Source organism: Oncorhynchus keta, chromosome 15, assembly GCF_023373465.1.
Source record: "Oncorhynchus keta strain PuntledgeMale-10-30-2019 chromosome 15, Oket_V2, whole genome shotgun sequence".
NCBI classification, from domain to species: domain Eukaryota; kingdom Metazoa; phylum Chordata; class Actinopteri; order Salmoniformes; family Salmonidae; genus Oncorhynchus; species Oncorhynchus keta.
In genome coordinates this window covers 4949639-4964758 of record NC_068435.1, presented here as the reverse complement: position 1 = coordinate 4964758, position 15120 = coordinate 4949639, and the positions used below count along the sequence as shown (strand labels likewise).

Sequence of the window (15120 nt, the reverse complement as noted above, 5' to 3'; positions counted from 1 at the left end):
GTCCGCGTTCACGTGGTGTGTCTATATTAGAAACTAATCTTGTTGTAGCTGATTTGATAAAGTTACTTAGCTATTTTTTTTTTTTGAGCGATTCCAGTTAACGCCACTTAAGCTATTGGGTATTTTGTTGATAGAGCTATTTCAGCTGTTCAGCTATTTCATACTGTATTCTAATCATGGCTCCTCATCCTATGTAAATACTGCTGTAGACATATTTTCTACTCTACTGCGCATTTTGTCTGTGCACACCGTATATATCATATTTTTGTGAACGGGCTGGTGTACCTAATAAATCTGACCACTGAGTGTAATATATATACAGTTGAAGTCGGAAGTTTACATACACTTTGGTTGGAGTCATTAAAACTTGTTTTTTAACCACTCCACACATTTCTTGTTAACAAACTATAGTGTTGGATAGTCGGTTAGGACATCTACTTTGTGCATGACACAAGTCATTTTCCCAACAATTGTTTACAGACAGATTATTTAACTTATAATTCACTGTATCACAATTCCAGTGGGTCAGAAGTTTACATACACTAAGTTGACTGTGCCTTTAAACAGCTTGGAAAATTCCAGAAAATTATTTCATGGTTTTAGAAGCTTCTGATGGGCTAATTGACATCATTTGAGGAAATTGGAGGTGTACCTGTGGATGTACTTCAAGGCCTACCTTCAAACTTAGTGCCTCTTTGCTTGACATCATTGGAAAATCCAAATTAAATCAGCCAAGACCTCAGATTTTTTTTGCAGACCTCCACACGTCTGCTTCATCCTTGGGAGCAATTTCCAAAAGCCTGAAGGTAAAACATTCATCTGTACAAACAATATTACGCAAGTATAAACACCATGGGACAACGTAGCCATCATACCGCTCAGGAAGGAGACGCGTTCTGTCTCCTAGAGATGAACGTACTTTGGTGTGAAAAGTGCAAATCAATCCCAGAACAACAGCAAAGGACCTTGTGAAGTTGCTGGAGGAAACAGGTACAAAAGTATCTATATCCACAGTAAAACGAGTCCTATATCAACACAACCTGAAAGGCCACTCAGTAAGGAAGAAGCCACTGCTCCAAAACCGCCATAAAAATGCCAGACTACGGTTTGCAACTGCACATGGGGACAAAGACTGTACTTTTTGGAGAAATGTCCTCTGGTCTGATGAAACAAAAATAGAACTGTTTGGTCATAATGACCATTGTTATGTTTGGAGGAAAAAGGGGGATGCTTGCAAGCCGAAGAACACCATCCCAATCGTGAAGCACGGGGGTGGCAGCATCATATTGTGGGGGTGCTTTGCTGCAGGAGGGACTGGTGCAACTCACAAAATAGATGACATCATGAGGACGGAGAATTCTGTGGATATATGGACGCAACATCTCAAGACGTCAGTCAGGTCGCAAATGGGTCTTCCAAATGGACAATAACCCCAAGCATACTTCCAAATGGGTCTTCCAAATGGACAATGACCCCAAGCATACTTCCAAATGGGTCTTCCAAATGGACAATAACCCCAAGCATACTTCCAAATGGGTCTTCCAAATGGACAATGACCCCAAGCATACTTCTAAATGGGTCTTCCAAATGGACAATAACCCCAAGCATACTTCCAAATGGGTCTTCCAAATGGACAATGACCCCAAGCATACTTCCAAATGGGTCTTCCAAATGGACAATGACCCCAAGCATACTTCCAAATGGGTCTTCCAAATGGACAATGACCCCAAGCATACTTCCAAATGGGTCTTCCAAATGGACAATGACCCCAAGCATACTTCCAAATGGGTCTTCCAAATGGACAATGACCCCAAGCATACTTCCAAATGGGTCTTCCAAATGGACAATAACCCCAAGCATACTTCCAAATGGGTCTTCCAAATGGACAATGACCCCAAGCATACTTCCAAATGGGTCTTCCAAATGGACAATGACCCCAAGCATACTTCCAAATGGGTCTTCCAAATGGACAATAACCCCAAGCATACTTCCAAAGTTGTGGCAAAGTGGCATGAGGACAACAAAGTCAAGGTATTGGAGTGGCCATCACAAAGCCCTGACCTCAATCCCATAGAAAATCTGAGGGCAGAACTGAAAAGGTGTGTGCGAGGAAGGAGGCCTACAAACCTGACTCAGTTACACCGGCTCTGTCAGGAGTAATGGGCCAAAATTCACTCAACTTATTGTGGAAGGCTTCCCGAAACATTTGACCCGAGTTAAACAATTTAAAGGCAATGCTACCAACTACTAATGGAGTGTATGTTAACTTCTGACCCACTGGGAATGTGATGAAAGACATAAAAGCTGAAATAAATCATTCTCTCTACTAATTTTCTGACATTTCACATTCTTAAAATAAAGTGGTGATCCCAACTGACCTAAAACAGGGAATTTTTAACTCAGATTAAGTGTCAGGGATTGTGAAAACTGAGTTTAAATGTATTTGGCTGAGGTGTATGTAAACTTCAGACTTCAGCTGCATATTTTTATATCTATATATATATATATATTACACACACAGTGCATTCGGAAAGTATTCAAACTGCTTGACCTTTTCCACATTTTGTTAAGTTACAGACTTATTCTAAAAATGATTCAATGTTTTCCTCATCAATCTACACACAATACCCCATAATGACATCACAATACCCCATAATGACATCACAATACCCCATAATTTTTTTATTTATTTATTTCACCTTTATTTAACCAGGTAGGCTAGTTGAGAACAAGTTCTCATTTGCAACTGCGACCTGGCCAAGATAAAGCATAGCAGTGTGAACAGACAACAGAGTTACACATGGAGTAAACAATTAGCAAGTCAATAACACAGTAGAAAAAAATGGGCAGTCTATATACAATGTGTGCAAAAGGCATGAGGAGGTAGGCGAATAATACAATTTTGCAGATTAACACTGGAGTGATAAATGATCAGATGGGCATGTACAGGTAGAGATATTGGTGTGCAAAAGAGCAGAAAAGTAAATAAATAAAAACAGTATAAAAACAGTATGGGAATGAGGTAGGTGAAAAAGGGTGAGCTATTTACCTATAGACTATGTACAGCTGCAGCGATCGGTTAGCTGCTCGGATAGCTGATGTTTGAAGTTGGTGAGGGAGATAAAAGTCTCCAACTTCAGCGATTTTTGCAATTCGTTCCAGTCACAGGCAGCAGAGTACTGGAACGAAAGGCGGCCAAATGAGGTGTTGGCTTTAGGGATGATCAGTGAGATACACCTGCTGGAGCGCGTGCTACGGATGGGTGTTGCCATCGTGACCAGTGAACTGAGATAAGGCGGAGCTTTACCTAGCATGGACTTGTAAATGACCTGGAGCCAGTGGGTCTGGCGACGAATATGTAGTGAGGGCCAGCCGACTAGAGCATACAAGTCGCAGTGGTGGGTGGTATAAGGTGCTTTAGTGACAAAACGGATGGCACTGTGATAGACTGCATCCAGTTTGCTGAGTAGAGTGTTGGAAGCCATTTTGTAGATGACATCGCCGAAGTCGAGGATCGGTAGGATAGTCAGTTTTACTAGGGTAAGCTTGGCAGCGTGAGTGAAGGAGGCTTTGTTGCGGAATAGAAAGCCGACTCTGGATTTGATTTTTGATTGGAGATGTTTGATGTGAGTCTGGAAGGAGAGTTTGCAGTCTAGCCAGACACCTAGGTACTTATAGATGTCCACATATTCAAGGTTGGAACCATCCAGGGTGGTGATGCTAGTCGGGCATGCGGGTGCAGGCAGCGATCGGTTGAAAAGCATGCATTTGGTTTTACTCGCGTTTAAGAGCAGTTGGAGGCCACGGAAGGAGTGCTGTATGGCATTGAAGCTCGTTTGGAGGTTTGATAGCACAGTGTCCAATGACGGGCCGAAAGTATATAGAATGGTGTCGTCTGCGTAGAGGTGGATCAGGGAATCGCCCGCAGCAAGAGCAACATCATTGATATATACAGAGAAAAGAGTCGGCCCGAGAATTGAACCCTGTGGCACCCCCATAGAGACTGCCAGAGGACCGGACAGCATGCCCTCTGATTTGACACACTGAACTCTGTCTGCAAAGTAATTGGTGAACCAGGCAAGGCAGTCATCCGAAAAACCGAGGCTGTTGAGTCTGCCGATAAGAATTTGGTGATTGACAGAGTCGAAAGCCTTGGCGAGGTCGATGAAGACGGCTGCACAGTACTGTCTTTTATCGATGGCGGTTATGATATCATTTAGTACCTTGAGTGTGGCTGAGGTGCACCCGTGACCGGCTCGGAAACCAGATTGCACAGCGGAGAAGGTACGGTGGGATTCGAGATGGTCAGTGACCTGTTTGTTGACTTGGCTTTCGAAGACCTTAGATAGGCAGGGCAGGATGGATATAGGTCTATAGCAGTTTGGGTCCAGGGTGTCTCCTCCTTTGAAGAGGGGATGACTGCGGCAGCTTTCAATCCTTGGGGATCTCAGACGATATGAAAGAGAGGTTGAACAGGCTGGTAATAGGGGTTGCGACAATGGCGGCAGATAGTTTCAGAAATAGCGGGTCCAGATTGTCAAGCCCAGCTGATTTGTACGGGTCCAGGTTTTGCAGCTCTTTCAGAACATCTGCTATCTGGATTTGGGTAAAGGAGAACCTGGAGAGGCTTGGGTGAGGAACTACGGGGGGCGGAGCTGTTGGCCGAGGTTGGAGTAGCCAGGCGGAAGGCATGGCCAGCCGTTGAGAAGTGCTTATTGAAGTTTTCGATAATCATGGATTTATCGGTGGAGACCGTGTTTCCTAGCCTCAGTGCAGTGGGCAGCTGGGAGGAGGTGCTCTTGTTCTCCATGGACTTCACAGTGTCCCAGAACTTTTGGAGTTGGAGCTACAGGATGCAAACTTTTGCCTGAAGAAGCTGGCCTTAGCTTTCCTGACTGACATAATGACATCACAATACCCCATAATGACATCACAATACCCCATAATGACATCACAATACCCCATAATGATAAAGCAAAAACAGGCTTTCAGACTTCTTTTGAAAATGTATTTATTTTTTATTTTAAAAACGTGGGCCTCCGGATTGGCGCAGCAGTCTAAGGCACTGTATCGCAGCGCTAGTGGCGTCACTACAGACCCGAGTTAGATCCCGGGCTGTGTCACAACCGTTCGTGATCGGGAGTGCCATAGGTCAGCTCACAATTGTCCCTGCTTCGTCCGGGTTAGTGGAGGCTTTGACCGGGAGGGCTTTACTTGGCTCATCGCGCTCTAGCGACTCATTGTGGCGGGCCGGGCACCTGCAAACGACCGAGGTGAACGTATTTGTGCGGCTGGCCTCCTGGGTTAGGCGGGCGGATGTTAAGAAGCGAGGTTTTGACGGGTCATGTTTGCAGAGGACGCATGACTCGACCTTCGCCACGCGAGCCTGTTGGGGAGTTGCAACGATGAGACAAGATTGACATTTGGGAGAAAAAGGGGGTAAAATACAAAGACATTTCTAAAAAATCAAATGAAGTATCACATTTACATAATTCCCCATAATGACATCACAATACCCCTTAATGACATCACAATACTCCTTAATGACATCACAATACCCCTTAGTGACAGAAACATATCACATTTACAGAGGTGTTCAGACCCTTTTTATTCAGTACATTGTTGAAGCACCTTTGGCAGCGATTACAGCCTTGAGTCTGCTTGGGTTTGACGCTACCAGCTTGGCACACCTGTATTTGGGGAGTTTCTCCCATTCTTCTCTGCAGATCCTCTCAAGCTCTGTCAGGTTGGATGGGGAGCGTAGCTGCACAGTTATTTTCAGGTCTCTCCAGAGATGTTCGATCGGGTTCAAGTCTGGGCTCTGGCTGGGCCACTCAATGACATTCAGAGACTTGTCCCGAAGCTACTCCTGCGCTGTCTTGGCTGTGTGTAAGTCGCTCTGGATAAGAGCGTCTGCTAAATGACTTAAATGTAATGTAAATGTAAATGTGTGCTTAGGGTTGTTGTCCTGTTGGAAGGTGAACCTTCGCCCCAGTCTGAGGTCCTGAGCGCTCAGAAGCAGGTTTTCATCAAGGATCTCTCTGTACTTTGCTCCGTTCATTTTTCCCCTCGATTGGTGTGTGGTGTGGTGTGCAGAACGGCATCACAGAACGCACAACTCATCGGTCCTTGTTATGGATTGGCTATTTGCAGCAGACGACCTCACCGGGTTCCACTCCTATCAGCTAAATAACAAGAAGAAGAAGAAGTGGCTCCACACGATCACAAACTCTGGACAATTGAGGAGTGGAAAAACATTGATATGTTTTATTGATATGTCTGACGAATCTCGGTTTCCTGTTGCGTCATTCTGATGACAGAGTCAGGATTTGGCTTGCTCGTGTCGACAGGCTGGTGGCGGTAGTGTACTGGTGTGGGGAATGTTTTCCTTTTACACATTAGGTCCCTTGATACCAAATTGAGAAACAAATGTTTCCGACGCGTTGTAGAATCCATACCCCGAATAATTCAGGTTGTTTTGGAGGCAAATGGGGGGGTAATAGATAATAGATGGGTGTATCTAATAAACTGTCCGCTCACAGTATATTCCGGACTCTGACATTGCTCATTCTGATATAGCTCATTCTGATATTTCTTAATTTCTTGTTTTTTGGTTATTATATTCCTAGGTAGTTTGTTGATACAGTTACAGTAATTCAGCTAATTTTACTTGAATTATGGATTATGGGTAATTTGTTGATAGCTATTTCAGTTAACTTTACTTACTAGGGTTATGTCCATCTTCGTGACAGAGCGGCAGTGCAGAACGCCCTGCCTGCAGCATGGGTAAACTGTTGGGTAATCCGGAGTAGAGTAAGGCTGAAGCCTGTCGGAGGAATGCCCCACTCAGTCTCTTTCCAACTATTTACAGTATTCCCAATGGCCAGAGACCAATACCTTCACTAAATAGGACAACCTCTCTGACACAACTGTTAAAGCAACATTTGGATTCCCGGGTGGCGCAGCGGAGGCCTAAGGCACTGCATCTCAGTGCTAGAGACCCTGGTTTGATCCCGGACTATATCACAACCGGCCGTGATCGGGAGTCCCATAGGGTGGCGCACAATCGGCCCAGAGTCATCCGGGTTAGGGAAGGTTTTGGCCGGGGTAGGCCGCCATTGTAAAATAAGAATTTGTTTTTAACATACTTGCCTAGTTAAATAAATGTAAGGAGAGGTCAAACATGGAGGAATGGTGTGTGTGTGTGTGTGTGTGTGTGTGTGTGTGTGTGTGTGTGTGTGTGTGTGTGTGTGTGTGTAAGTGTTTACTAAAAAATAATTATAGCGCATAAAGGTCAAATATTTCTCTAGGTCACAGTAGTTGCTCACAGAGTTCAGGATCAATTACATGTCAACAACTGTCAAATCAGGATATACTGTAGCCTAAATTCCAATTCAATTGGCCTGCATTATCCAATCAGAACTGAGAGGACACATGTATTTCCTGCTGCCATCCAAGGTTCAGACAGAGTTTACTTTTACAGTGTGCTGATATATCACACATATCGTTTTGGGCTTATTCTTGTTTCTCAAATAGCATCCGACACTTGTCAAAATAAACATAACCACTGTTTCCCATAGGATGTTTGGGCACCCCACCTTTATGATGGTAGCAAGAGGGGTAACCTAGGGCTGTTACGGTGGCCTTATTACCTCCACACCGGCGGTCTCGAGTCATGATGGCAGTCAAATTCCACATGACGACCATTTAGTCACGGTAGTTCGTCTTCTCCAAGCTCTGATGCTGCTGCTGGTCATTAGTAGCCTACCAAACTGGCTAACTGCCTGGTACTCAGCACGCTATAGTCCCTCTAATCACTCTGACATCAATGCAAATGTAATGGAAAATCTAATCAAACACTTGATGAGAGCAGATGTTGCTCAACGTTTCTATAGGCTGTGCAATTGCGTGAGAAAACAGAGTGATGGCCTCTATTAAAAAGAGGAGGATCCCGTCAGCTTTCTATAGGCTAGGCCTACTATATTTATTTCTCAACTTTACTAATATTAAGCACATTGCTTCCCTTTACAACAAGAGGATAGCCTACCTGGCTGGCATGAAAATGAATCATGGGGGAAAAGTGTTCTCCATTCGCTATTTAAGGACACAGATGACATGTATTTTTCCCACTGCCCCTGTTCTGAGACAGGTGCATTATAATGGGTCCATTCTAAACCAAAACTAATTTCACACGTATATTATTTAGTGTATTATTTAGTATATGTAAAGACAATATTAGATTAAGAATAGCCTGATGGGTGACAATATTAGCCTATCACTTGTGAATTGCAGTTCATTTCACATTTTGTTACGTTACCGTTCTATTCTAAAAATGGATTAAATCAATATTTTTCGTCATGAATCTACACACAGGGCCTCCTGAGTGCCGCGGTGGTCTAAGGTCTGACACTAGAGATCTGGGTTAGAGTACAGGCTCTGTCGCAGCTGGCCGCGACCGGGAGACCCATGGTTTGGAGGACAAAGTTTGGCCGGCAAGGATGTTCTTTTCCCATCGCACACTAGCAAGTTCTGTGCGCAATGCACACGGTCACCAGGTGCCCAGTGTTTCCTCTGACTCATTGGTGCTTCCGGGGTTAAGCGGCCATTGTGTCAAGAAGCAGTAAGGCTTGGCTGTGTTGTGTTTTGTAGGATGCATGGCTCTCGACCTTCGCCTCTCCCGAGTCAGTACGGGAGTTGCAGCGATGGGACAAGACTGTAACTACCAATTACTACCTATATGATGGTAGTAAGATGGGGTACCCCACCTATATGATGGTAGTAAGATGGGGTACCCCACCTATATGATGGTAGTAAGAGGGGGTACCCCACCTATACGATGGTAGTAAGAGGGGGTACCCCACCTATACGATGGTAGTAAGAGGGGGTACCCCACCTATACGATGGTAGTAAGAGGGGGTACCCCACCTATATGATGGTAGTAAGAGGGGGTACCCCACCTATACGATGGTAGTAAGAGGGGGTACCCCACCTATATGATGGTAGTAAGAGGGGGTACCCCACCTATATGATGGTAGTAAGATGGGGTACCCCACCTATATGATGGTAGTAAGAGGGGGTACCCCACCTATATGATGGTAGTAAGAGGGGGTACCCCACCTATATGATGGTAGTAAGATGGGGTACCCCACCTATATGATGGTAGTAAGAGGGGGTACCCCACCTATACGATGGTAGTAAGAGGGGGGTACCCCACCTATATGATGGTAGTAAGAGGGGGTACCCCACCTATATGATGGTAGTAAGATGGGGTACCCCACCTATATGATGGTAGTAAGAGTCGGTACCCCACCTATATGATGGAAACACGGCAGTTGTAGATCAGAGGCATTGTCGTTGTCTTTCTATAAAGCAGGAAAAAGAGATGAAGAACAAAAGAAAATAGAAATGACCATTTTATTATTATACAGATGAATATATCAAACGTTAATCTGGTCTGCATAGGACTGGTCTGCATAGGACTGGTCTGCATAGGACTGGTCTGCATAGGATAATGGAAAAGGGTATAACTTCACACACAACAAAATAATAAATCCATTTCATATTCGATTTATGTCTACAGATGGAAAAACCAACACAAAAAAAAGCACTTTGTTGACATTGCACAATGGACTGTGTAGGCAGGCATTCAGGGCAAGAAATGTGCAAATCTAGTTTGGTCAGATTATTGACTGTTGCCACACGTGGACATTGGTCAAACTTGTACAGAAGAGTCCAGAACAGTATTGTGTGTTAACCATCTCATGGTTCATATCTGCACACTGACTAATTCAAAATATTGTATAAAATCCTGATAGTAACAAAACAATATTATATCTACCTGCAAAGTACAAAACATTTGTTTTTACAATATGGCACTGCAGTGTTGCTGTAAACTCCGTTTCCCATTCAGTCCGGTGTACATTTCCATCCACTGTAGCAATTCCATGGGCAATCGTAAGGGAATGTAGTCATCTAAAACCTAATACTGAATCAACATTTTCCCATTAAAAAGTGCTCAAACAACAAATAAAATGCCATACAAGCGGTCAAATCCAACAGGGTCCCCTGTTTTTCTACACAGTCAATGGGATGGCAGGGTAGCCGAGTGGTTAGAGAGTAGGACTCGTAACCGGAAGGTTGCAAGTTCAAACCCCCGAGCTGACATCTGTCGTTCTGCCCCTGAACAAGGCAGTTATGAACCCACTGTTCTTAGTCCGTCATTGTAAATAAGAATTTGTTCTTAAACTGACTTGCCTAGTTAAATAAAGGTTCATAAAATAAAGATGTACCTATCTATCTCTGCATCTGGCCTATAGAGTGTGCCAGCTTGTAGTCATAGAAGCAGAACTGTGTTGGCATTTTCTACTTCTGGTTTGTTGGGCATTTCTATATGGGAAATTAATGTGGAAAAGAATGGGGTTCTGGAATAAACTACGACACAGGCTCTTCTACATTTTGTTCTATGAGATAATATACAATTAACATTACAAATTATTTGACATTTTTAGTCATTCAACAGACTCTCTTATCCAGAGCAACTTACAGGACCAATCAGGGTTAAGTGCTTTGCGCAAGGGCACATTGACAGATTTTTACACCTAATAGGCTTGGGGATTCGAACCAGCAACTTTTTGGTTACTGGCTCAAAAGCTCTTAACCGCTAGGAGACCTGCCACCCTACGATGCATTTATGTGCTCATGCAACCTAGTCCTTCATATACATTATGAACATCTTATACAGTACATTATCAGAAATACATATTCTACATGTGTGCTGGCATGTACATATAAACTCAGCAAAAAAAGAAAAAAAAGAAACGTCCTCTCACTGTCAACCGCGTTTATTTTTCAGCAAACTTAACATGTGTAAATATGTGTATGAACATAACAAGATTCAACAACTGAGACATAAACTGAACAAGTTCCACAGACATGTGACTTAACAGAAATGGAATAATGTGTCCCTGAACAAAGGGAGGGTCATAATCAAAAGTAACAGTCAGTATCCGGTGTGGCCACCAGCTGCATTAAGTACTGCAGTGCATCTCCTCCTCATGGACTGCACCAGATTTGCCAGTTCTTGCTGTGAGATGTTACGTCACTCTTCCACCAAGGCACCTGCAAGTTCCCGGACATTTCTGGGGGGAATGGCCCTAGCCCTCACCCTCCAATCCATTGAGATCCGGGCTCTTCGCTGGCCATGGCAGAACACTGACATTCCTGTCTTGCAGGAAATCACTCACAGAACGAGCAGTATGGCTGGTGGCATTGTCATGCTGGAGGGTCATGTCAGGATGAGCCTGCAGGAAGGGTACCACATGAGGGAGGAGGATGTCTTCCCTGTAACGCACAGCGTTGACATTGCCTGCAATGACAACAAGCTCAGTCCGATGACGCTGTGACACACCGCCCCAGACCATGACGGACCCTCCACCTCCAAATCAATCCCGCTCCAGAGCACAGGCCTCTGTGTAATGCTCATTCCTTCGATGATAAACCGACCATCACCCCTGGTGAGACAAAACCACGACTCGTCAGTGAAGAGCACTTTTTGCCAATCCTGTCTGGTCCAGCGACGGTGGGTTTGTGCCTATAGGTAACGTTGTTGCCGATGATGTCTGGTGAGGACCTGCCTTACAACAGGCCTACAAGCCCTCAGTCCAGCCTCTCTCAGCCTATTGTGGACAGTCTGAGCACTGATAGAGGGATTGTGCGTTCCTGGTGTAACTCGGGCAGTTGTTGTTACCATCCTGTACCTGTCCCGCAGGTGTGATGTTCGGATGTACCGATCCTGTGCAGGTGTTGTTACACATGGTCTGCCACTGCGAGAACGATCAGCTGTCCATCCTGTCTCCCTGTAGCGCTGTCTTCGGCGTCTCACAGTACGGAAATGGTAATTTATTGCCCTGGCCACATCTGCAGTCCTCATGCCTCCTTGCAGCATGCCTAAGGCACGTTCACGCAGATGAGCAGGAACCCTGCGCATCTTTCTTTTGATGTTTTTCAGAGTCAGTAGACAGGCCTCTTTAGTGTCCTAAGTTTTCATAACTGTGACCTTAATTGCCTACCGTCTGTAAGCTGTTCGTGTCTTAATGACCGTTCCACAGGTGCATGTTCATTAATTGTTTATGGTTCATTGAACAGGCATGGGGAAACAGTGTTTAAACCCTTTACAATGAAGATCTGTGAAGTTATTTGGATTTTTACGAATTATCTTTGAAAGACAGGGTCCTGAAAAAGGGACGTTTCTTATTTGTTTCTCTCCTGAATTTACAAGCGTTCAATGGGGGGGGGGACAACGACGGTCGGCGAGACCAGATTCATGCAATAAATGGATATTAAACTCCTATCGACGGTGAAACAATACAGTCAATGGATCAACACATCTGTTGACGCCATTGTTCGGGAATGAGAATTCATAAGCTCTATATCGAATATCAGAATCCTATTCAGAAAGTACTCTCAAGTCTCAGGTTATTTTAATTAACCTATTTTTGAATTTCCCCGGCAGGCCGTCATTGTACATAATATTTTTTTCTTCACTGACTTGCCTAGTTAAATAAAGGTTCAATGAAAAAAATATATATATTCTCAATTTAAAATTTAGATTTTCTTATTTTTTTTATTCTATTTCTAATAGGATGAAATTGTGTGTTTGTTCTGTGCTGCTGTATATGAACTGAAAACATAGCCCACTATGTACCTTATACTATTCCTTCATTTTATTAACATGTTTTACATCTAAAGAAAAAACACTGGTTCCTCTCTATATCCAGAAATGACACCTACAGCACACCGTACCAAGGCACAGGAGTATATTTGAAATGTAACCTTTATTTACCTAGGCAAGTCAGTTAAGAAAACAAAATTCTTATTTACAATGACGGGCCTAACACCGGGCCAAACCCGGACGACGCTGGGCCAATTGTGCCCCGCCCTGTGGGACTCCCAATCGCGGCTCGGTTGTGATGCAGCCTGGATATATCTGGTAGGTAGAATAGGTAGAATATGGCTTTATATGGGTTATAGGGGCGGTTTCTGGACTTGGGACACTCTGTTCCCTATAGGGGAGAGAGGTTCTGATCGACCACAAAGCCAAAGCCATGTTGTCCTCCTCTCTCCGTGAGACTCATGTACTGTATATGCATTGTGGACTGTCGAAAGGGGCAATCAGGAGCTGAACTATACAGGCTGTTGCGTACACCAACGCTACATTGTGACCCGTGTGTCAAGATGGATGGATGTGTAGACTTGATCCATGGAAACAAAGACTGTGATAATCTCACTGGCAATCGGATGCTGAATTCCAAACCGACCCCATTGCCCCTTAACCCCTAGGGCCTAGCAACTTCATAGCGATCTGAAAATATAGGATAGGTGTAAACAATGTGGTTTACACGATAATACCGCCACCTTTCCTTGAGATAAGACAGGTAGAGTTACCAACATATTCGACCATACTACACCAGTCCAATCCCCTTGAGATAAGACAGGTAGAGTTACCAACATATTCGACCATACCACACCAGTCCAATCCCCTTGAGATAAGACAGGTAGAGTTACCAACATATTCGACCATACTACACCAGTCCAATCCCCTTGAGATAAGACAGGTAGAGTTACCAACATATTCGACCATACTACACCAGTCCAATCCCCTTGAGATAAGACAGGTAGAGTTACCAACATATTCGACCATACTACACCAGTCCAATCCCCTTGAGATAAGACAGGTAGAGTTACCAACATATTCGACCATACTACACCAGTCCAATCCCCTTGAGATCAACATGAAATACCTAGGGCGTAGGGTGGTAGGGTGGTAGGGGTCTATTCGGGACTCAGAAAGGGGGTCCTACTAGCAGCAGCGTTTGTTAGAGGGAGGAGGCTGACGGATTATCTTGAAGGACTCGTTACTGTCTAAGTCTGGATTCTCCAGGGGCGGAATCTGTTTACCTGAAACACAACACAACACGAATCATTACGTAAGAGAGATGCAAACTATTACACTGGGATTGCTTCTCAAATACCACCCTTTTCCTTGTATAAAAAGTCAAAAGCACTATAATGGAGTGCCATTTGAGAAGCATCCTGATTACTGTCTTAGGTTTAACAGGATGTTGTGATGGTAACTTTCTCCCTAAGAGACACTATGCTGAATGGTGCTATTCTGTCTTAGAAGGTTTCACAGGATGTTGTGATGGTAACTTCCTCCCTAAGAGACACTATGCTGAATGGTGCTATTCTGTCTTAGAAGGTTTCACAGGATGTTGTGATGGTAACTTCCTCCCTAAGAGACACTATGCTGAATGGTGCTATTCTGTCTTAGAAGGTTTAACAGGATGTTGTGATGGTAACTTCCTCCCTAAGAGACACTATGCTGAATGGTGCTATTCTGTCTTAGAAGGTTTCATAGGATGTTGTGATGGTAACTTCCTCCCTAAGAGACACTATGCTGAATGGTGCTATTCTGTCTCAGAAGGTTTCACAGGATGTTGTGATGGTAACTTCCTCCCTAAGAGACACTATGCTGAATGGTGCTATTCTGTCTTAGAAGGTTTCACAGGATGTTGTGATGGTAACTTCCTCCCTAAGAGACACTATGCTGAATGGTGCTATTCTGTCTTAGAAGGTTTCACAGGATGTTGTGATGGTAACTTCCTCCCTAAGAGACACTATGCTGAATGGTGCTATTCTGTCTTAGAAGGTTTCATAGGATGTTGTGATGGTAACTTCCTCCCTAAGAGACACTATGCTGAATGGTGCTATTCTGTCTTAGAAGGTTTAACAGGATGTTGTGATGGTAACTTCCTCCCTAAGAGACACTATGCTGAATGGTGCTATCCTGTCTTAGAAGGTTTCATAGGATGTTGTGATGGTAACTTCCTCCCTAAGAGACACTTTCACAGGATGTTGTGATGGTAACTTATGTCTAAAACAAACAGAGATATCAAAAGATATTCACAACGCTTTAACAGTGAACAAAAACAAATCACTTTGAATAGAGAGCGTAGAGATGCATGACAACAAGGGCTGTGATCAATTCAGGAAGTGATTTGATTTATAAAATAAAACCTCTTTTGAAATAAATAACTTCTCATTTTCACTTAATTTGACTTC

The 15120-nt window shown here is 43.9% G+C and overlaps 1 protein-coding gene across 1 annotated transcript in view; it reads right to left on the bottom strand.

Moving 5' to 3' along the window:
* Positions 1-9400: 9400 nt before the first annotated feature.
* Positions 9401-15120, bottom strand: part of LOC118378275 (ras-related protein Rab-31-like) — an 18339-nt gene continuing 12619 nt past the window's right edge. Inside the window, exon 7 of the mRNA XM_052462969.1 lies at positions 9401-13956. Within this exon, the coding sequence (XP_052318929.1) occupies positions 13859-13956 (98 nt within the window). The 3' untranslated portion in view covers positions 9401-13858. The remainder of the gene's footprint in view (positions 13957-15120) is intronic.